Source organism: Ixodes scapularis, unplaced genomic scaffold (assembly GCF_016920785.2).
Source record: "Ixodes scapularis isolate PalLabHiFi unplaced genomic scaffold, ASM1692078v2 PGA_scaffold10__122_contigs__length_95168666, whole genome shotgun sequence".
Lineage (NCBI taxonomy): Eukaryota > Metazoa > Arthropoda > Arachnida > Ixodida > Ixodidae > Ixodes > Ixodes scapularis.
This window is the reverse complement of record NW_024609836.1, coordinates 43558892-43582138: the sequence shown is the minus strand read 5'-3', so window position 1 is coordinate 43582138 and position 23247 is coordinate 43558892. Positions and strand designations below refer to the sequence as shown.

At 43.7% G+C, this 23247-nt stretch overlaps 1 protein-coding gene across 1 annotated transcript in view; it reads left to right on the top strand.

The window, feature by feature from the left end:
- Nucleotides 1-23247, top strand: part of LOC8041600 (alpha-1,6-mannosyl-glycoprotein 2-beta-N-acetylglucosaminyltransferase) — a 59026-nt gene that overhangs the window by 19030 nt on the left and 16749 nt on the right. The window contains exons 2-6 of the mRNA XM_029992623.4: nt 7489-7775; nt 11305-11511; nt 18246-18343; nt 19254-19353; nt 23028-23158. Coding sequence (XP_029848483.2) covers nt 7524-7775; nt 11305-11511; nt 18246-18343; nt 19254-19353; nt 23028-23158 — 788 coding nt within the window. The 5' untranslated portion in view covers nt 7489-7523. The remainder of the gene's footprint in view (nt 1-7488; nt 7776-11304; nt 11512-18245; nt 18344-19253; nt 19354-23027; nt 23159-23247) is intronic.

The window sequence follows — 23247 nt, the reverse complement described above, 5'->3', positions numbered from 1 at the left end:
CCATTCAATTGAGCTCGTTGCCACGACCCTGCTCGAAACTTGCTCGGGGACCTTCAACCGTCACTCTAAGATGTTTTGCAGTCTAGCATCCGTGACCTGAGCTGAAATGTCAGCTAAAAGTGGGAATCAAAAGACTGGCGTGGTACTATAGTCCCTCATAACAATATAGTAGCAGGAAAACAGAAATTGCACTCTGTTTAAAGAAGAAAGGCAGTGCTAACGTTCTGAAGCAGAGATGCGGGTGAAAATCTGCAATATCTAGCAAAACAAAGGAAGTGATTTTGGGCTTAATGGTGTTTTATTATCTTTGAATCTTCATATTTATGTATAAAAATTATAAAAGCCGGCTATGGTCACGAAAATAGTTGAATTCACATTTGAGGTTCTCCCGGCAGCCCAGAAGGACATAAATTTCAGCCAATTTTTGTGTGTGTGGTTCTTCAAATATCGACGTCGCCCGCCATCACGTTTACGTTGACAAGTAGGCCTAGCCATCTCCTCCCCATTGCAGTACTCTTGTAGCTTTAATTTTTCACTGAGAATTATTAGCAAAATATTATTTTGCTAATTTATGTTTTTTGCTACTATCGTAAAATACTGCGAAAGCACCCATTTCGTTCGAGCGCTCACTATTAACATTTTCTAAACTTGGGAGTTCTGCAAAATTTATGTTAAAGGGGTACTCCAGTGATTTCTTTATGGTCGTTGATTTGCCTCAAAATCGACTCAACTCGTTGATGGACACGGTTGTATTAATCCTAAAAGTATTGCGTGAAAAAAAAGCAAGGTTATTGAGTTTTTGAATTCATTCTCATTGTGTTTCACAAACCAAGATCCCCTACTGGCAACACTTAAAGGGAAGCTACGGAGCTTCTTGGAAAAAATGAGTTAGAAGTGAATTCTAGTGTATTTTTACCCCGTGAACCCGAATACCCAAACCATTTGCTGCGTAAGTATTGTTAAACGCGAGAAAAACGCGAAAGACAGTCGCTGTCCATGACGTCATCGACGGCTCTTTTGGCTGCCCAAGGCTAGGGGGGCGGGGCTTAAGCCCTATTTTGAAATTGCTCTTGTGGCTCTCCGGCGCGTCGCATTGAAATATAATTTTGATATCTGTTATTCTAAAGGCCAATTGAACGCAATTCAAGCGTTTTTTCTCAAATGTAGAAGTGCCCCATCTTCCCTTTAAGTGTGACGACAGAAATGGTACAAGGTGGGCAGTACACCACATTTCCAACTGATTACAAGTTGTTTAGTGGTGGGAAAAGAATGCTTGGAGGCTCATTCACTGAGAGGCACAAAAAGAAAAAAACAAAACAAAAAAAACACTGACATACTCTGTTTAAGTCTACCTGTTCGACCTGGAAGTCTGTACCATTTGTGATCTTCATTTACGGTTTTTTCAATAGATATTTTGAATTTCGAGACAATAAATAGCATGCCTTGGAGACTAAAGTCTGGGTTTCAGAAAATGCAGCTTGTTTGGATAGCTCAAAAAACTGCGGGAGTACCCCTCTAAGCGCCCGATTTGACTGGACAAGCGGCCATATCTAGATTAACCCAGTGTTTAGTGACAGTTTAGTGGGCATTCCCTCGGTATTTTATGGTATGCAATTTTGGGGCATCCTCACAGTTTGCTCACAAGAATTCTTGTTTGTAACATTGTCCTATCACAACCAAATTACAGGGTGTCACAAAAGAAAATTTACAGTCTTTTTTACCGCAAAAATAAACTATGCATCGCCAAACGCTAATTCTCCGCCCAAAGGTAGAGCTAGAGGTCACAACCAGATGCCAAAGTTTCAGCTTGATCCAATAACTTAATCAAAAGTTATAAGCGATTTTCTGAAAATTTCAATGGGAAAATGGAGCCCATTTTTGCCCGTTTTCGGTTTCTGGTGCCATAGAGCCCCAGTATTCGAAAACTCCGTTGGCCGCCGTTTTTCCATTGGTCTTTTCAGAAAATCACATATAACTTTTGAAGAAGTTATCGGATCGGGCTGAAACTTTGGCATCTGGTTGTGACCTCTAGCGCTACCTTTGGGCGGAGAAAGAGCGTTCGGCAATGCCTAGTTTATTTTTGTGGTGAAAAAGACCGTGTAAATTTTCTTTTGTGACACCCTGTACTTTAGAATATGTAGAATGCCGCCATCTAGGTTTGATTAGAATGCCAGTTTTTATAGTTATGAAAAGTTTAACAGACTTTTTTCACCCCTTAAATATTGTTTTTTCGATTTTTAGTTACTTTAAAAATAGGTCTCACACATATTAGTTTCGTTAATCATTGCACTCGGTGGTTTAAAAGAAGGTAATCAGTTTATTTTACTATAATTTTTTAAGTGTACCGCCATGCCCTGCATATGTGCAAGGACACCTGCCAAGTCTGCCGTATTACCTGGGAGACTCCCAAATTTTGACCAATTTGTACGGTTGACCAATTGACAAAACAATCTCCTGGAAAATGCAAATTACCTCCCCCCCGCCTCCTTTAAAGGAGTCATGAAACGCTTTTCCAACCTTTTCCTGTTTAGCTTTCCTCCTCAACTCATAAATCGTGCATTCCACTATACAGTTCAAGAAGACAAAAAAAAGGGGAGGCCCCTCTTGCTCGGAATCTCGTTTGTGTAATCCGGACACAGCCACTGTCCCCCTAGAAGATTAGCCTGTCGCTTAAAATTCAGACAAAAGTTGCTTTCCCCACCCCATTCACCCCGAAGCTGACAGTGCTGTGGAAGCTACGTGCTCCTTGGTCCAGCAACACTTTTGCCACATGATCATGCTCTCTCGCACATACCCACGTGCAGAGAAAGAAGTCAGGTGATGAAAGGGAGGTGGCTGATTGGTCCGGCAAACGCGTAGCTTCTACTACAATGTCAGCTTAGGGGTGAAGGGAATAAGTGAGCTCCGGTGTTGTGTGACGTTCGCTTGGGCCCGATGACGCGCTGCGAGGTCAGCGGATGCATCGCAGTGAAAAGGCAGAGAGCTTACGAAGGGAAGGAGGTACGAAATAGTCCGCTGTGTTTTCTAATTTTCGTACCGAAAGTCAGCCTTCTGACTTTCTATCTTTTTTCTTTTGGCTCACTGAACGATGTGCTATTAGTAAAATCCCAATATAAATTGATTTATTCAAGCCCAAAATTCATTTCATGGGCCCTTTAAATAAGTAGTTCTTGCCGTCACAACAAACAACTGCAATGATAGCAAGGCCCAGCTGTTTCTCGTGTTTCTCGCTAGCATGAGCAGTGCAATATAAATGTAATGAAGTTGTCTTCATGTACATTTGTTGTCAGTATTTCTTTTTAAAAAAAACTGCTACCCCCCCCTCCCCTCCGCTTACAAATTCTCCCGGATTTGATTTCTCCAAACTTGGCAGGCACGGACGTGGTTTTTTCCACATCTGCATTGTACCCAGAGCATAGAAAGCAAGCTATATCAAATGTAACACCAGATATATAAATAGATGAAGGACTATAAACTGTGAAAATTTTATTTAGTTAAATATATAATTAATTATAAACAATAAGAAAAAGTGTTTTCCCCTGGTGCATGTCCAAAAGGGAGTTAAGCCGTGTGATCTTTGCTACTCTGAAGAACCCTCTTTTGTTTGGGCTTCATTAAGATCTCTGGCTTTGTAGCAAAAGGTTGTACATAGATATGACAAATGTTCCTTCTATATTAATGTTATTTCTATTTTCACTCTGTAGGTTTGCACTTCCATGTGTTTTTTGTGCTTCTTGTTCTTCATTCTTGCCTTGTGCTGGAATTTGTATATTGTACTCGCAGGGCTACGAACATCCCAGAACTTGTGATCTTTGGTTTAAGAAGTTTAGCACTACTGGGTCGCTAAACTCGTCAAACACGAAGTTGGGGCCGAAGTTAACGGAGCGCACCGATTGGCCTGTCACGATGATGACTTCGCGCTTTTTTCGCCGACGTCCAACCGGCGCGCTCCGCGAACTTTCGGCTCCAACTTTGTGTTTGACGAGTTTAGGGCCCCAGAAGTGTTTTGCTGGGCAATGTTTTGTCTAAAATATGTGTGAAATGCTTGCTTTCTTTTCGGTATTACTTTCCAAAACAAACTAATATGCCCACTCTTAGGAGTGTACAGTTTGAATATATAGGGTGTTTGCATGAAATACCGAGGCTGGATCTAAAATGGGCCATAAAAATTGGCTCCTGCACGTAGCAATCTAACCTTTTTGTCAAAGATGTACTTCACAGGTGAGTTTTACCTTGTAAAATTACATGGTGTAGCCCTCTTTCTGTAAAAATTTATTTTACAGAAACCGCTATTTTGTTATAACCGACTTCGTTATAACTGGTCTCGACAGTATCATAAGCAATTCAAACAAATCGTTTTTGAACCCTTTCAATTCGCTCTGTGTCAGCTGCAGTCAGTGAATTCCTTACAGTACTGCAAAACTCAAGTCTAACTCTCACCAAGGAGCAAAACAAGCAGACAACTCATAAAGAATTGGAAAAGTTACACGTCACGCGTGATATCATTCCCATCACTCGAAAAGCTGAAGCAGCAATCTGGCTAGCATGATTTGAAAAGGAAAGGTTGCTATCAAAATAAACGCCAAGGTCACATACTTGTTCAACCCGTCGAATAGTACAATTGCCAAGTTTGTACGGGTAAGAAATGTTTTTGCATTTTCTACACACAGTGAGTACATTGGTTTTAACTGGGTTAACAAGCAAAAAATTATCAGAACACTATTCGGAAATGCGTAATATGTCATCCTGTAAAAGAGCACAGTCATCTTCTGATTGAATTTTCATAAAAAGTTTGATGTCATCTGCATATAAAAGCATTTGCGCATTCGTTGCATATGCCAGACCATTCGTGCTGAACAGCTTTGGACTGACATTGAAGGAAGGATACTCAGTAACTTGTGTGTTTGGCCGCCTCGGTGGCTCCAAGGCAAGGCGCCGGCCTACAGATCCCTAGGTGGTGGGTTCGAATCCCAGCCAAGATGCCCGCAATCTGACGAACGCTTACTGTGGAGATCAGGTGCCGTGTAACCGGGCTTTCGGTTGCTCATAAAAGAATCCACATGTGGTCGAAATTAACCTGACTTTTCAGCAACTCGTGGTGCATAAATTATAGGGCCCCTGACATGCTGGCTATGCCTAGCCTAAATGCCTGCCATCAAATGGCCTACAAAGGCCCAGCTGTAAAGACTGACAATATTTGCAGCTAAAAGTTAGACTTTCTGTTTGAAGACTACTGATCAAGAATAGGCCATTGGAGGCTAAAATCATCTGGCGGGTTAGTTGGTTGTACATATTGGAACATTAAAGCGCAAAAAGATGAAGAAGGAAAAAAGAGGGGAACAGGAAAGAGCGCTAACTGACAACTGACATTTACTAGTTCCTAAAGAGGGGAAGAACGATGTTCAAGGTGTTATCAAAATGCAAAAAAAAAAAAAAAGGATAATAATTCTACAAAGGCATACGTTATACGTAAAGTGAATCCCATTTGCACCATTAAAGAGCAGGGGTGGAACGGCTGCGCCATTTCCGCCTTTTTGCGCCAGATGCATTTGTCTGCGCCATCTTGCGCCATTTTGCGGAAACTGCACCACAGCCAATACCTCGCACCATTATGCACCAAATCGCAAAACGTGCTCCAAAATTTGTCTTGGTTTAAGTTGTAGCGACACGATTGACAACAATGAGTGCGTTTAGCTTGGTCAGCCTTGCAATCTTTTGTTCTGTTTATTCTTCCTGTGTATCCCGACTTGGAAGCGTGCAAAAAAACTCGGCGGTCGGATTCCAAGCACTACACCACCTGCGACTGGATTCTTAATCTTCAACCATATGCGGTTGAGCAAGTCGGCCGAGATTGCCTGAGGCTCTGCGGCCCAGGATCCTGACGTCAGCCAGTTGAAAACAAATGAGCAAAAGATTCCTTTTAGTACTACTTCATCGTTAGAAGTTGGAACCGCATTCCCGCATGATAAATAGTGATTTGATAGAACTGAAACGCGGTCCGATCCGAAACCTTGCCGGCCAGCAGCCCTCACACGAGCGGTAGATCTGCTCGGCGTACTTTGACCTTGCTCCTACTTATCGCTCCGAATACGATGACTCCGTTAATTGTGTCTGCTGCTTCGATATTGAGTTACACAATAGCAAACTCAAAATTTGTTGCTCTGTTCCTGCACGTCCGTTTCTTACGCACGTCACATGGTTCGCACATATAATTACTATGTTGAGCATGTGTGGGTGGTGCAATAAGCAGTGCTGGTTTGCATTTTAAACAGCTGAAAGCCACTCGGAAAGTATCAAGGACACTATCTTCAGAAGCATATGGTACTTGCTTTTTGGTTCTCACTAAAGCTCACAGTTTTCGCATCTGTTGCACTGTTATCCCATCTCCCTAGGTTCCTAACCACTCATGTTCATCTGTGCTGCTAAGCACAATTGAAATTGCTCTCGTGCTTGTCTAAGACACAAGCTGAAGTGCAATGTAAACTGATCTGAGCTGCTCCTTGCCTGCTCCAGAACGTAGTTTTAGCTGCTCCCAACCTGCTCCAAAACAGCTGTTCCATCTGCTCCCATGGCTGCTCCCAAGTACATTTCATGAGTTCCACTTGTGAAGAGGAAATTACTTGGGGTACTTATTTTTTAGTAATGCATTTCCAAAATTAAATAAAGAAATAATCAAATTATTATTTTTTTTTTCTTTTTCAAAAAGAATAACTTGATTATTTCTTTATTTATTTTGGGAATGCATTACTAAAAGATCAGTACCCTCCGTAATTTCCCCTTTAATGGTGTAAATGGGATTTACTTTACGTATAACGTATGTTTTTGTAGAATTATTCTCTTCTTTTTTTTTTTTTTCATTTTATAACACTTGAAACACCGTTCTCCTTCTCTTTAGGGAGCAGTAAATGTCAGTTGTCAGTTAACACTCTTTCCTGTCTCCCTCTTTTTTCCTTCCTTGTCGTTTTGCACTTTAATATTCTAGCATTGGAAGCTAATCCTTGACTTGAGCACGTTCTGGCAACCAGGACAATGTGCGACCAATGAAGATGCTACATTTCGTGGAGATTGCAAACTTTGTTATTATGCTTTTGTAGATGGTAAGAGCAAATAAGAGAATGAGACAAATCTCTACGAAATGTCGCTTTTTCATTGGTTGCATGTTGTCCTGGAAACATGCTCCTCCCATCGCCTGAGATGACCTCGGCGTGTTGCGATCCTTGAACGCTTTTTTAATAGGGAAATCCGTCACGCGTGTTCGAGATTTGGGAATTTCTAGGATGCTCGGAGCCCGCAGAGCGAGTTGTCGCTATATTTAGGCGATCTCAGTCTTCGGGGCACCTTTACTGCACTCGGCCATAAAAGTGCCCCAAGGAACCAGCCTGAAGTCTGCTAGATTTAGTGACTGCATGACTGTTCTCGTGACGCTTTTTTGAGCTTGCCGCTCTTCCTCGTGGGACTCCACGTTAAAAAGGGTGCCACCGCACGCAGGTGTCTTCAAGGGTGGCCGCTGGCGGCACGGCTGCATGGGGGGGCTGACACCACGGTGGCTGCGAAGGACTCCCGGGGCCTCTGCGGCGGTCAAGTGCCTGGCGCTCCTCTCCTTCGGCTCCTTCGTCTGGCTCCAGACGCGCGTGTCCGACCTCGGGGGTGGGGCCGGCGTTGTTGAGGACGGCTCCGCCTCCCTCGGCAACCAGTCGTGGGCGGGGCTACTCCAGAACGCCAGCCGGGAGCAGGAGATCCTGCGGGAGTACGTCGGACAGCTCAACGACGCGCAGGTCAGTAAGGGCCGCCATTTTGGGGTCCTGTTCTAGTTCCTGGACTCGGCTTATTCTAATATTCTTTACTTATTTAGTTTTCATACTCTCGGGCCCAGAGGCTGTACAGAGAGGAGTGTTTGTAACACATCAGTCGTTGGCGTATGTGTTCCTTGAAATAGGTGACTTCAGAGATGGTTGCTATGTCTCGGGCAGGGGGGGATTCCACAGAGCATCTCCGGGGGTGTAGAGGGTGCTATTAACTACATGCTGCCAGTGATGTGATTGCTGTGCCAATTGCACCAAATTGCACCATTGGGCTAACCTGGCTACATCCTGCTACATTTCGCCAAAATATGGGTAATCTGTGCCAAGCCTGCGCCAAAGAACTAATTTTGGTCGCCTTTGAAAACGGAAACTAAACTGAGTACCGTAATTGAGCACACATGAGCTAGGTGGTGCAAGCAGCCGTCCGATACAAGGTACCCTGCATCAATCGTTCATTTGGTCTTGCATGGCTTTTTCCCCGTCTCTCCTCTCGCGTCTTTAAAAAAAAATAAAATAAACATTTCAATGATAAACCTGGGCGTGTGCGGACGCTCCGACGCTAGCGTGCTGGGTACCAGCCGTGCCGTCATGCTGTGAAACGAAACCATGCTTTTGCGCGGCGGGGGTTACTTTATGGGCTGAAGCACTCGCTCCTAAAAGCAACGGCCGTGGCCAAACTATATTTGGTCTATGCCTGCCAGTCACCATAATCGCGCGACGTCGGAAGTTGCCATACCCACGTCACTGCAGTTATGGCACTTTCTAAACTAAAACGTAAGGACTGCCGCGTGTTCATCAACAATCCTGTTCTTGTTTAATACGCTACTACAAATGTCCCTTTAGCTCAAAGACTGCTGTGTCGAAGTATTGATTACCTAGGTTTCTCTCGGTGGGCTTGCTATCGAGACATACTCAGGTACGTGAAAAATCGGCCGCAAAAGATGTTGGTGAAGGGAAGTGAGCTGAAGCGAAGAAGGCAATGCCCGCATGCTGAACCCACACAGCGTGATTATTTGTCTCGAGTTCAGTCGTTGCACAAAGCTCTCCAAGAACTTTTTGATCCTGGCTCGCGTTGTCTTGCATCGATGCGCTCAGGTTCTTTTTCTTTCTGTGTTTAACTTGCTCCTTGCCTGCACTCCTGGCAAGCACATGCCGCTAAACGTTTTTTTTTTTTTTTTTGTTGTTGTATGTTGGACAGCTACATTTTGCGTACAATTTTGGGAATTAGTTGGAGACGGAGCGGAGTGGCATGGTTTTGATCGGACAGCCATCTCGGCTCGCGCAACAATTTCGCATTGCACGGCAGTAGTTACGTGTTTCAACAGTTGGAGACTGCTTCCATTTATTATATTACTAGTCAACCTAATGATGTGATATTTATTACTAAGCTGGTTATTTTCAAATAAATTTTAATATGTGCAGTTTGGTCCGATATATTTGTATCATTTAACTGAAGCATTGCAAATGTGTCATGTCATTGGCATTTCAGTTACATGTTGACAGACTCCCAGGTTGTCTATCTTGACAATAATTAGTTGATTGCGGCGAGCAATGTGTCCTTCGTTTGTACACCACTTGAAATGAATATCTTTTTTTTTTTCTAAGAACATCTGCTCCAAAAGCAACTTTCGCTGCTCCGAAACACTGTTTTAGCTGCTCCAAAAGCCATTTTTGCTGCTCCAAAATTCTGTTTTGGCTGCTCCAGAAGGTGCTCCAAAGCGGCTTAGGCCAATCACATCGCTGTGCTACCCTCTACAGTCATAGAGGGCGTATGAAATGATGAAACAAAAATATAAAGCTAAGCAAGTGACAGCACAACTTTCTACTCCCTATGATAGAGCAGCACTGCTGTACAGCCTTTATCTGTTCTAGAAAGTGTCTCTGGAGCCGACGTCGTATGGCAAAGCCCCTATAACGAAGACAAGCTAGCTCTGTTTCAGTGAAGGTTTGTAGAAAATAATCCCTGGAGAAGGGGAACAAGAGGGACAAAGGACAAACATAAAACTCCCTCTTGTTCCCCTTCTCCAGGGATTATTTTCGTCATTGTCCAGCTCGCTTGCACCTTTGCATTTAATTGCATGATAATTAAGAGGTTTGTAGTTGTTTTCCCTTTTAGGGGTCATACGTTACTAAATGTGATGCTATTACAAGTTAGTTCAAGACGGCAGACGACTTGGAAAAGTTTAAAATAAAAAAAGGCAAATTTTTTTCAATATTGGCATGCAATTTTGCCACACATTGATAGATTGGCTGCATTTCTGCATTAATAACGCAACTACAGTAATGGCTAAGCATATCTTTTTTTATAAGGTTTGTAAAATGCATTTAAAGATGCTCTTTTTGATGCATTTTGCACCACTTTTTATGTAAAGTAGTTTGTGAGTAAATAATTTGGTGAATGTCTGTAAAATGTTTTAACCTAACATGTCTTGCAGCTTTTTTTTTTTTTTTTTTGGCATGGAAAGTTTTAATTTTTGCTTTTTCATATTCTGTGTAAATGTTGTAAACCTTTCTTAAAATAAGCAGGAAAAATTATTGCTACGCGCATGCTTCGGTGTGAAATTGACGGCTGTGCAAAGTATCGTAGCAAAAACCTTGACAATCTCCACACCTCTAGCTTAGAAATTTTATATATCCGTAAACAAATTAGCTACGGTGTTCATATAATAGCTGAATGCTCCCCACAAGAGCATGCCTTTCACACATATTTTTCATAAATATAAAAAAATATGACCCGGACCATCATTGTACGATCCGACGTGGAAACAGCCCTGAGGATTCCAAAAACATTTGCAATTTTCGAAGATTTAAAAATATTTCCAATAGATTAATCTCACCAAGTGTTGCGCGTATGCGCGAAGCCACCTGAACCTTATTTTATGGTTGGCGGGCGGCATTGCACGAGGCTGTTCTTGCCCTCTCATGCTCTGCATGCAGAGAGCTCCAGGGAGGTTGTGGCACGTGCAGCAAGACTACCGTAATATCCCGGGTGATAACCTACCCCCATTTTTGGCTTCATTTGCTATTTTCTTTTAAACACCGAAAGAGAGCCCACTGCTAGTAACCGTAGTGCTCAGATCAATGATGACATTGGCGTAATTGCAGCTAGTTAATTATGGCGGGATATAAGCAAACATTACTGACTGGGAAGTAGTCATCTTTGCTTCATTCTCTTTTGACAAGTTTGGCAGGAAAACATGATCTGAAAATAGCTTTTTTTCCATCTTTTCTTGTCTGTACACTGAAAGTTAACCAACTCATTATTTTCATCCGATTTGCTCTCGATCTTAGGTGGGCTGTCTAGTACTTCTTGGAATCTTACGGTAAAGTTTTCTCGGTGCATCAAACGGGCTGGTGAGATTGGTCCGTACTTCGAACGGAAAAAGTGTGCAGCAAATTGAATCGAATGGCAAGCACTATTTGAAAGCTTTTCAAAGCTTCGAACATTCGCACAGCTCTAGTCGAAACGTGACGGCTGTTTGCAAGCGTGTTCTCTCCGCAGTTTGTGCACAACCTGGACGAGTATGGGCCCCTGCTGCCTGGGGACCCCGTGGTGGTGGTGCAAGTGCACAACAGGTGGCACTACCTGTTGTCACTGCTCGACTCTCTGCGCGGTGCCGCGGGAATCAACCGGACGCTCCTCATCTTCAGCCACGACGAGCACAGCCCAGTTGTCGAGAGCCTGCCCATCAAGGCGAACTTCTGCAAGGTACGGGGCTGCCATTGCTCGGGAGCTACGCTCGGAGCACGTGTTCATTTCTTTATTCATAGTACCATATTTTCCAGTTTAAGTCAGACCTTGGTACAGTAATAGCTCGTTAACTCGAAATCATAAAAACTGAAAAAATTCTATAGAAGCAAAACTTCGAGATAAACAAAGTATGAAAATTTTCACTCCGATCGCGCTTTTTGCCACTTAAAACTTCTAACGATTGCTGCAACAGCAGAGGCTCTATTTAAAGAAAGGAAAAATGGAAGTACAAGCATACCTGGAACGAACTTCGCTCGCAACAGGTGCGTCATACGGCCCTGCTCTGCTTTTCAAAACAGAGTAGGGGGTTTACTTTCAATTTATTGCAGTCACTCGGTGCCAAAGAGCACAGTGATGCTCACTTACTTGGCATTTATGCTTGGTCTTAGAGAAACATCTTCAAGCTGCCTGAGGCATCGGATCAGCCGTTCCTTGCCACCGTCGCATTCAACCTTGTTCTTGAGCAGGCGGAGCATGACCTAGTATCCTTTTTCATTGTCGTATGACAACAAAACCTGCCGGAGGAGACGTTTCCTGTAGAGCTTCAGGGTGATTTCGATGACTCGGTCCATCGGCTGGAGTACGGACGTCACGTTTGGGGGAAGGAACTCTATCGTAATTGCTTTCGCGTTGTCCATCTTTCCATGTCCCGGGTAGTTATCCACGATGAAGATAACTTTTCAATTTTCTTTATCCAGCTTTTGATCCAGTGTGTGAACATACTCTTCAAAGCATACTGCCGTCATTCACGCTTCTTGTTCGCCCTGTAGATCATGTACTGTGGCAGCCGTGCATTGCAAAAGCACAGTGGCTTCTGCACTTTGCCGATCACTAGATCACCAAAAGGATTGTTACTCTGTCCTTACACTTTTTCGCTCTGGTGCACGGTTCTCCTTTTGGAGTGAAAGTGCGACTGGGCAGCAGGATGTAGAAGGGCGCCGCCTCACCCAGGTTGAAGATATCTTTCTCACGGTATAGGTTTTCTGAAGCGTGGCGAGTCGGTGGTTGCACAAGAGGTCCATAGCTGCTTCATCCACTGTACCACTTTTGCCGCGTAAAGGCTTTGATATAACGTTGTTCTGTTCTTGAAACGGTCAAACCAGCCGCTGCTGCAACTGAAGTGTTTGTACCCCATTGGCAAGGGAGTGTCAGCCTCATCTATCATCAACGCAGTGGTCACTGGAAGGTTGGGTTTTGCTTCATATACTGCAGAAGCGCTGCCTCAACGTCCAGAAACTTGGAATGCCGGACCCTTTTCCTCTTGCTTGAAAAGCTTTGCTCAAAGCCCTCAAGGACTTAATTCTTGTTTTTCAGTATTGTTGAGAGCGTCGATGAAAGGATACCAAATCCCATTGCTATGCTAGACGTTGTTCTTCCTCCTTTCTCAACTTATTTCTCAGCTACTTTGACGAGAGCAACTTTCCTCTCGCGCGTCAATGATTTGCACTGTTTGGGCTGCGCCATCTTCATGGTCAATCGAGTCGCGCCAATAATGTAGAAGAGTTCACAACGTACCGTATTTACTTGCACAATGAACGCACTCGCGTAATGAACGCACCCCCCAAGTCGGCTCTCAAAATTTCGACTTTTTTTTTTCACTCGCGTAATAAACGCACCCCCAACTCCGACGTCAAAATTTTGACCCCCTCCCTCCACGCGCGCGAAATGAACGCACTTTTCTATCCTGGTGCAGCGAGGTCGCGAATGCGTGGGCAGCGTGGGCGAACAAAACGCCTTACAAAAAGCGTTAAAAATATTCGCAAAAATCCAACGGAAGCAAAAAAAAAAAAAAAAAACATGGAAAGGAGCTTTTTTTTTTTTTTATTTATTTGCACAGCGCAGTCTGGACTTTGGTTTTGCGCGCCGCCGCGCGCAAGGAGGTAAGAAAGAGAAGCGGAGAAGCGCTCTAAGCGAACGAAACAGCTTGCAAAAAACGGCAAAAAAAAAAAAAAACAACCATGGAACTAAAAGAAAACATAAACAAAGAAAAGTTTTTTTTTCCTTTTTTTTTTTTTTTTTTTTTTTTTTTTTGGCACAGTGCAGTTTGGTTACGGGGGTCGCCAACACCTGGGTCGCGCGCCGCGCGCGCAAGGAGGTAAGAAAGAGGAGCGGAGAAGCCCACTAACCAAACCAAACAGCTTGCGAAAGACAACAAAAAGAAAAAAAACAAACAAAAAAAACAACAACACTGAACTGAGAAAAAAAAGCAAAAGAAAAAGAGCTTTTTATTATTTTTTTTTTTTTTGCACAGCGCAGTTTGGTTACGGGGTCGTGAGTCGCCCGCAAGGTGATAAGAAAGATAAGCGGAGAGCCCTCGCCTAAGCAAACAAAACAGCTTGCAAAAGGCGCAAAAAAAAAACAAAAAAAAACAACAACAATTAAGGAATTAAGAGAAAAAGAAAACAAAGAAGAGTTTTTTCTGTTTTTTTTTTTTGCACAGCTTAGTTTGGTAACGGGGTCGGGTGCGCGCGCGCAAAGAGGTAAGAAGTTACTTAGATTTTTCAGGATAAAAGGTCGTTCATTATTCATTATGCGAGTAAGGGAGGAAGTGGCCGAGTGGGCTAACGCGCCTCAGCTCGGAGCGTGGAGCGAAAGCTTCCGCTGGGAACCTCCTGGGTTCGATCCCCGCCGCCCCCGCCCGTTTCGATCTGGATGAGTTTCGTACCGGCACGCGTTCGTGTGATCACTACTGCGTGATGCACGTTAAAAATCCCAGGTTAGCGGTTGTACCGCACTGGCTAAATTTCTCATCTACAGCTAAGAGACCGATTACCCATTGAGGCGCATCTCCATCAAGGCTGTATAAACATAAAGAGCAAGCCAATTTTTTTCATTATGCGAGTAGGGACGACCAACGCAAAAATTTTACTTCGCGTAATGAACGCGCCCCCCCAACTTTGCATCGATTTTTCGGAAAAAAAAGTGTGTTCATTCTGCGAGTAAATACGGCTACCCTTGCTCGCACGGCGCTGCGAGACGATTGAAATGCCCCCATAAAATAGCGATCAACCAACAAAGAGCAGCGCAACATGCTCGAAACGAATGAGACATGAGACTGACGAGACGACGACCGGATTGGGAAGGGAAACAGAAGAACACAGAAAGAAAGAAGAGAAAACAAAAGACTGAGAGCAGCAGAAAACACTGAGCACAAGGGAGAGGGCATACCGAACCTTGTGCTCCGTGCATTGGCTTGTCCCACCAAAATCGTTAAAACAATATTAAAAAAAAATAAAAACTAAGGCAGAAAGTGTTTTTAAGGCGCTTGCCGTATGTCTCTCTGCACCTCCATGCACTGCACTGCGCAAAAACTCGGCGATATATATATATGTTTTCCTTTGCACCTGCACATTTTTTTTTTTTCCGTGCACATTTCTTTTTTGATTTTTTTTCTAAAGTTTTTGGGGTCCATTGTGTCTTTTCTTTTTTTAGATTTCTGCTGTCGAGATCTTGAGATATTCCAAGTCGGTTCTGAAAACCTTTCGATATAAGCAAGGACAAAGCGCATTGTGCGAAGTTCATTTCATGACAAGGAAATTGTAATACTTAACCACTATTTCGAGATAGGCGTGGTCTAGTTAACAAGGTATTACCGTATAAGTCGCACCCACCTATAAACTGCCGTTTTCAGAAAAAAGTTGTTATAGTAGTCGCGGCTTTGTAGGGCATTGCGTAAGTGGAATGAAAGGATAGATGATGACAAAAAAAATATATATAACATATTTTGTTCGACGATACACAAAAGGTTTAGCGCAGTTAGGACGGTTCGGCGTTCGGTGAAGCAGAATGCATGCGTCCCATACTTGACATTTTTATATATTCGGAATATAATAGCGTCATCAAAGATAGAGAAACCTGGTCGATATTGTGCCACAGTTAGAGAGATGTAGCACTGCGAGAAAAGGAGGGAATTCAAACTTTTTTGGGTGAATGAGATTTTGGTTATGGTAACGACTCATTCTGGGAAGTTGTTCCCATCTTGAATACCCCGTGGGACGGCAGAGTTATTGAAGGCATTGGTCGTGCCAATTAGATGCTCGAAGATTTTACTTTGGTGGGTTGATGGAAAGATTGGCTAGAAAAGTTGGGCAAGCAACGTTTGAATACTGCTAGTTTTAATGCAGTTTGCGAATAGTGCTCTAGATAGAAACATTTCTTTGTATTTTAAGAAACAGAAGGAATCGTCGACGTTTTAATAGCGAAACATTGAGTGAATGTGTAGATGTGATGAAGCTTGCTCCTTGATTCTGAACCAACAGTAGGATGCAAAGTTGGGCTAGTCAGTGCGAACAGGTAGCAGAAAATGGCACAAAAGGACATGACAGACAAGGAAACAAGGACTGACAAGACTAAGCGCCGGGACAAGACCAGCGCTGAACTGACACCTCACCTGTTTACAGCAGTGTAATTCCATTCAATTTGTTTTATTAGCAGAAAGGCACATGCACATTACTGAAGATGCGGATGGACCCATAATGGCCATTCGGCTAGGTCGGATTCATTAAAACAATTAACTTGAGGCTCAAAGTGAGCAACACGGGTTATTAGGGTTCTAGACAGAAGTATTACAAAACAAAATATATACAGCAAGACTTGTGGAATGATGGGAGCTGTACTAATTTCGCTAAGGTAGCATCACGTGGCACCCTACCTCTTTACTCCGCAATCTTGTTCCATAGAGCTCTTTGAATGCTGTGTTTAAAAGAGACCTGCGCCTCTCGGCGTTCTGTGTTAGGAGGCTGTGGCTACGTTTTTTGTCTGGCAGTCAAGTTTGACCTCAGTAACACTTAAAGGGTAACTGCAAAGAAAAAAAAGTTTTTTTTTAAACAGCCTAATTGGGACAAGCATGTCACAAAACAAATGTTCCGCGAAAAAAATGATTTTTTTTTATCAATATTTACGCCACAGAACGTAATTTAGTAGAGTGAGAACCTCTCCACATTTGAAACTCCCGCTCCTTCGACCCCCGCGGAAGAGGAGTACGCCCCGCCCCCCACTCTCCTTGCGTTGCGGAGTTGAACGACGCAGCGTCTCGACTTCCGGCAAGATCTGGCAACTACGCCAGGCCGCGGTACCGGTACCGCGGTATTGTTTTGGTTTGACGCGGTTTGCGAGCACATGTAGCGAAGACGTGGCCGGAGAAGTGCCCCTGTGATGTTCCCGGAAGACGGAAAGTATTGTTCGTAATCGTCGTGCGCGCTTTGAAAGCGAAGGGAGTCACAGAATCCACGAGTGCGCAACCACAAGCCAAGGTTCACGACAGCGCTGCGTTGGTTTCGGCGATCTCGTTCTGTTTGGTGCAACACAGCGATGCGACAGAGCTGAAACGTTCGTGGTGTGTGTAATGCGGTGCTAACACGGAGCGCAAATTGGTTGTTGTGGGGTTGACGTTCAACCAGTTAAGTCCCGTCGTCGTCAGCTAATCCAGTCAAACTGGTCCGGGAGGACGCTGGGAGCGTTTTCAAAAGTAAATCTGCCTCGTTCTGTTTCAAAATGTGGAAGTTTCCCGACGCATACCGTGAGTAAAAAGCTGCGGGCGTTTTCAACAAAATTACGTCGTTTTAATTGAACAATAGACTCCGAATTGTTGTCCTAAATCTGCCGTTTTTATGCTTCGTGTTGGACTGCGTTTGTACAGCGACGTGTTGCATCGTGCGGTGTGAATAAATTTGGGCACGATTTCGTACCTGCCTACAGATGCATGAACTGAGACCATTTTTACGTAGTGGACATAGTGATTTTTTATTTTCTGTCTAGTCGCGGACGTTAGGTGCACACGGGGCGAATCTCGACGGCCTCCAGAGCGATATGACGAGAACGTAACTTGACACGTTGGTCGCTACGCGAACGCCCGATTGCCTCCAGCCAAATAGCATTCCTTTCGGGGCGACATGGCTGCTGGAAGGCTCACTGTCGGGATCACACATCTGACATCTCCGAAAAGTCAGCATTTGCACGCGCAAACAAGCAACCAACAACAAAAAAAAAAAATACACGCTAGGCAAGCAAAGAGGAAAACGAAAGAACCGCGCTATGAAAGCCAAAACCCCGCGTCGCTTCCTATCAGTAACACCTGCGACAGCTGCTAAACACACACTACTTCACTTCAAGAAGTCTCACTCAAGCACCTGGGTCAGCACGAAACGACGAAACACTGATCACTTCGGTGAAACGATTAGTCGAGGTAGGCGAGACAGGCGGGAGCAGAGACTTCGGCGGCCATGAAAGAATGGCGAAGCGCTTTTGTTTGTATGAATCCAAACGGAAGTGCCCGTCTTGTAAAGCTTTTGTAAAGAATAATAACTCGCATCACATGGGTTATTCTTTAAACGTAAAAATGTGCCGCTCAAAAGGAAATTGCAACATATAACAAAGGTTTAACAACCGGATCTAAGCTGTCAATCAAACTCTTAGCCAATGAGAACCTTTTGGGATTGACGTCACATAATCACAACTTCGTGGCGTGCGATTTAAAACGGACGAAATAGCCGCAAACTAAAATGAGTCTCACGCAATAAATATTGCTGTAAAAAATGTTTTTTCTCGCGGAAAAATTTTTTTTGACATGCTTGTCCCAATTAGGCTATTTAAAAAAAAACTTTTTTTTCTTTGCAGTTACCCTTTAACTGCGGTTAGGTGTGCAAGTGCCACTGGGGTATTGTGGTTAATGTCGCCGCCCATCCGCATTGCAGATGATGCAGATCTTCTATCCGCGTGCCATCCAGCTCTATCCCCTCGAGTTTCCCGGGACCGACCCAAAGGACTGTCCTCGCAACATTGGCAAACAGGAGTGAGTTCGGTGTCATCTAATGTGCTTTGTATCACGGTCGTTGCCAGCTTAAGAGGTGCGGGGTGCGGCTTATTGTGTTTACGCTTCTTGCTTCGCAATGCATTCTTTGGCATTCATGTCGACTAATGCCAGAATCTCGTTGACCGCTAATAGATGATAGCATGCTCAAGACTTGCCGCATCCCGCCTTTCTTCAGTGGTCGTTGACTCTAGGAGGCATTAGCGTCTTTAATCTAATTTTAGGTGTGGTTATTTAGTTTTTTTTTCGCATTGTTGAATTTAAACAAAAGCTCACAATGAATTTTTTTTTAAACAACAGCTGGCATTGTGTTTTTAACTGTTTTTAAGTTGCCATGAGTTACGACAAAAATCACGGTATCGGAAATGACATAGACCATTCTGAACTGCCACAACTTCCTGCAAAACAAAAATGTAAAAAAATAAAAAATTAAAAGTGTGGAGCTTTTTATGTTTATTTGTTTTTTAATCTCTATTATTTTTCTCTTGGGTTCGAATAGATTCCTTGGACAAACAGGTTTTATCCGTCCGACGGTATCATTAGTCTTTCCTCACTGGAATTGTGTGACTGGAGTATTGTGGTTGAGTTGTGGTGAGCTGTGACTAGTATACATTGTGACCACTCTACCATTCCAGAGGCTACCCCTCCTTCCCAGCAGCCTATAAACCCTGCGCCAAACTTGTATTTGTTTTTCTCGAGGCGACGAGTACAGCACTTTCCGTTTATGACGTTGTTACCATTATCTGGGGATTATTATTGTGCAGTAAAAGCTTTATAACCAACCTTTTTTTTTTTTCTTTTTTGTCTAGAATGTGTTATTTTGACTAAGATATTGTGACTCTACTGTCGACACAAGTAGAAACTTTTGCAAGTTCTTTCCCGGTTGATGCAGGGCTAGGAAGCTTGGCTGCAACAACGCCGAACATCCGGACTCCTTTGGCCACTATCGGGAAGCCAAGTTCTCTCAGACCAAACATCACTGGTGGTGGAAGGTGATGTTGTCTTTGCAAGACTTGCCAACACCTTTTGTCGTGATGTAGGAAGCTTTTAGGGGCCGCCAAAGCATTGCCGAATATAGTATCAAAGTTTTGAGTGTCGGCGGTGTCAACAGCAACTTTCATTGCACACTACGCACGAGGACACAGCGCACCCGTAACAAACACTAGGACAACGTTCACAGTCACACCAAAAGAAAGGGACACTTACACAGCGCTGACTTCAACTCTTTGTATATTCCCGCCTTTTCTCTTCTTTCACGTCTAATGCATAACCTAGGCCTCATCTTTTTCTTTCTTTGCTAAAGGTTAACTGTAAAAGTTTTAAGCCAGAAATTGAAAATTAAAAATTAAATGGAAAAATTAAATGAAAAATTAAAATTGAAATTACTGTAGATCAATGATGCAAAGCTAAGTAATCCAGCTCTTTTTGTGACAGCGCTATAGATGGATTACTAATACACCTGCCGTTTTGCCTGGCAATGTTCTCCGCTTCAATTATTTCCCTTGTGAGCTGGTCTCGACTCCTTGCCAACACCACACACTTGTCAAGTTCCGCTGTGCACCCACAGTTCCGAATGTGTATGCCAACATGTCCAGAGTTCTTGTTGATGGTGGACAGGTTGTGTTCTCTAAGGCGGTGGTTTAAACACCTACCCGTCTGTCCGATATATGTTCTTCCACAGGACAGGGGGAAGGAGTAGACCACATTTTCAGTGCATCGAACAAACTTATTTCTGTGATTCGTTGTGCAGGACGTCGGTGTTCTTGAAGGAGTGTTTACCCTCTTGCAGAGGCTGTAGAGCTTGTTCGGAGCGGAGAAAATAACGTCCGTGCCTACTTTGTTTGCTATTTTCTTGAGGCCATGAGAAAAATGCTGGAGATATGGCACAATCACTGGTCTTTTTGCCCTGTCCCGATGACTTTTCTTAAATCGCTCATCATGCTTAAATTCTCTGAAAAGGCCTTCCGCCACTGATGTTAACAAGGATGGTGGATATCCAGCGCGTTTTAATCTCGACACTTGCCCATCAAAGCTCCTTTGGATGGAATGGAAGCATGACTTCGTTAGAGAGTTCTTAAGGCACAACCGCGCTATGCCTCTCTTTACGAGTTTTGAATGCGCTGAGTTGAATGGCAGAAGTGGCTTCTTTCCCCTTGGCTCGTAAGTCCAGCACGTATGGTACGGTGACGTACAAAGACGAAGATCTAAGAATCTCAAACTTCTTTCACTTGGAAGTTCGTGGGTAATCTCCAATGGGTTCATGCACCTTTTGAAACTGTTGAGAATGTCTGGTACCAAGGCTGTCAAATTTTGGTCATCGGTGGCGAGGACAATTAAATAATCATCGACATATCTGAATACTTTTTTAACTTTTGACCCGTCGAGAGTTTGGTTTAAATTCCTGTCAAGGTGTGCAAGATACAGGTCACTGAGGATAGGTGCAATGCACGAACCAATACACACCCCTCTCTTCTGTAGATACGTATGTCCATCCCAGGTGGCGAAGGTAGATTTTAGATAGATGTCAATTAAGTTTTAGAATTTGCTTTGGGATAGGCCTGCCGCATTCTGAAAGGCGGTAATGCCATATGTGTCTATGCAGTCCTCGATACACCTTAGGAGATGGGGTTGGGGCAAGGAATAGTAGAGATCCTTTATATCGATGGAGAATGCTCTTAGATCTAGGTCGCTATTTTGATCGAAGAAGCTGATGACGTCATAAGAGCTATGAATCAAGTAAGGATCATCGATGACTAGCAGCTTCAGTCTTTCTTGCAAATATACACCTACCGACTTCTGCCAAGTTTCCCTTTCTGAAATTATTACTCTAAGAGGGCATTCCGGTTTATGAGTTTTGGCGCTGAAGAATAATTGAAGGCTCAAGTTTTTGCTGCGTTCAATTCTGGAGCAAAGTTGATTCAAATTCTGTGACTGACAAAACGTTTTTGCTACCCGTTTCACTTTTTCCAGGGAGATCTCGTCGTGGCTGCTGAAGACAGATTCGACCGCTGTTAAAGCTTTTTCTCCGAACGTGTCCTTGTGCATGAGCACAAAACCGCCTTCTTTGTCAGCTGGCATAAGTGTCAGTGAGTGTTCTTTGAGGTATGCTTCTACTCTCTTGATAGGCAGAGGTGTAGCTGAAGGCTTGTAACGAACGAGCATGTCCACTCCCTCGGAGGTGCATCGATCTATCTCGGTCTCTGGAGCTCGTCGCGACACTTGTCTAATGATGGAGAGTAGCTCCGGTGCCGTCTTCTTAGGTTCCACTGCAAACTTGGGGCCCAAGCTTAGAACGTGCCTCACAGAACTTGGTATATCAATGTCCCCTAACGTGTGTACTGGGTTACTTGAAGCCGTTTCTTTCTTGGGTCGGGTGGTCCGGAGATGCCTTAACGTGAGTGTCCAAAGATGCTCAGTCGTACATTCCGTTAAAGAGGCGTAAGTTTGCCATATTCTTCTGCTGGAAGAAAGAGTGGTATCCTCATGCAGTAGACAAGTGTGTGGTGTTGGCAAGGAGTCGAGACCAGCTCACAAGGGAAATAATAGAAGCGGAGAACATTGCCAGGCAAAACGGCAGGTGTATTAGTAATCCATCTATAGCGCTGTCACAAAAAGAGCTGGATTACTTAGCTTTGCATCATTGATCTACAGTAATTTCAATTTTAATTTTTCATTTAATTTTTCCATTTAATTTTTAATTTTCAATTTCTGGCTTAAAACTTTTACAGTTAACCTTTAGCAAAGAAAGAAAAAGATGAGGCCTAGGTTATGCATTAGACGTGAAAGAAGAGAAAAGGCGGGAATATACAAAGAGTTGAAGTCAGCGCTGTGTAAGTGTCCCTTTCTTTTGGTGTGACTGTGAACGTTGTCCTAGTGTTTGTTACGGGTGCGCTGTGTCCTCGTGCGTCATGAACTACCAACTCGCCCGAACTTCTGTTTTAACATTGCACACTGTTATATGCTGGATGAAGGGAGGTTTGCATTTTTTTTTGCCGTTTGGCCAACACGTCTGAGAAGAAAATGTTGTCAAATCTTGTAGTTCTTTTCCTTGTTGAAGTGTGTTGTTTTTGTGTTTTGTCTTACGAGGGGACAAAAAGTGTATACAGTATGCCATCTCCTATCATAGCTCTAGATGGAATGGATAGTATTTTAAAATAAATAAATAAAAACTGTGTGGCGAGGAGATGGGTATTGACACCTCATGTTCCATCAAAAGGCGATATGCAACCCCATGCGAAAGTTTCCCCTTCCTCGGGGGAGCTTAGCTTGTGACGGCTGGTTCATTGTAAGACACTGACACTCAAATATAGTACATTTAACACTCCCATTTTTTAGGCCTTCTCCCCCCCCCCGCCATGACATTGGTTCATTGTTTTCCGAACAAATTGTGTCTAGAGAAAATAGGCAGCCCTTGCGTGACACCTTTACTTAAAGTTAGAATTCACTCCCAAAATAAAAATTTTGAGGGGGAAAAAAAATTTTTTACAAGCAGACAAAACAAAAAAAAATTGCTTCTGGAAGCTCGGATACATTCCTTTGCTCAAAGCACGGGTCCAGCCAATGCATGGCATGGGTGAAGCGGCTTTGGTGACAGACTGGACGGTGCAGAGTCAATCGAGTGGGTGCTTGCTCGATATTTTACGGTACTTCTACTCTGTGCATGCAGATGAACCGCATCATGGATGGGCTCAACATTACGCGTAACCACTACGGGCCGTTCATTCTGCTCGAAGAGGACCACTATGTGGCGCCGGACTTCTTGCATGTGCTCCGCCTCATGGAAGCAGCGCAACCAAAGTGAGTTCTGTTCTTCGACCCCCCCCCCAGAAAAGCGACATCTTGGGAAATGTGGCTGGCAGTCGACGTTCCGCAAAAAGACTTGGATT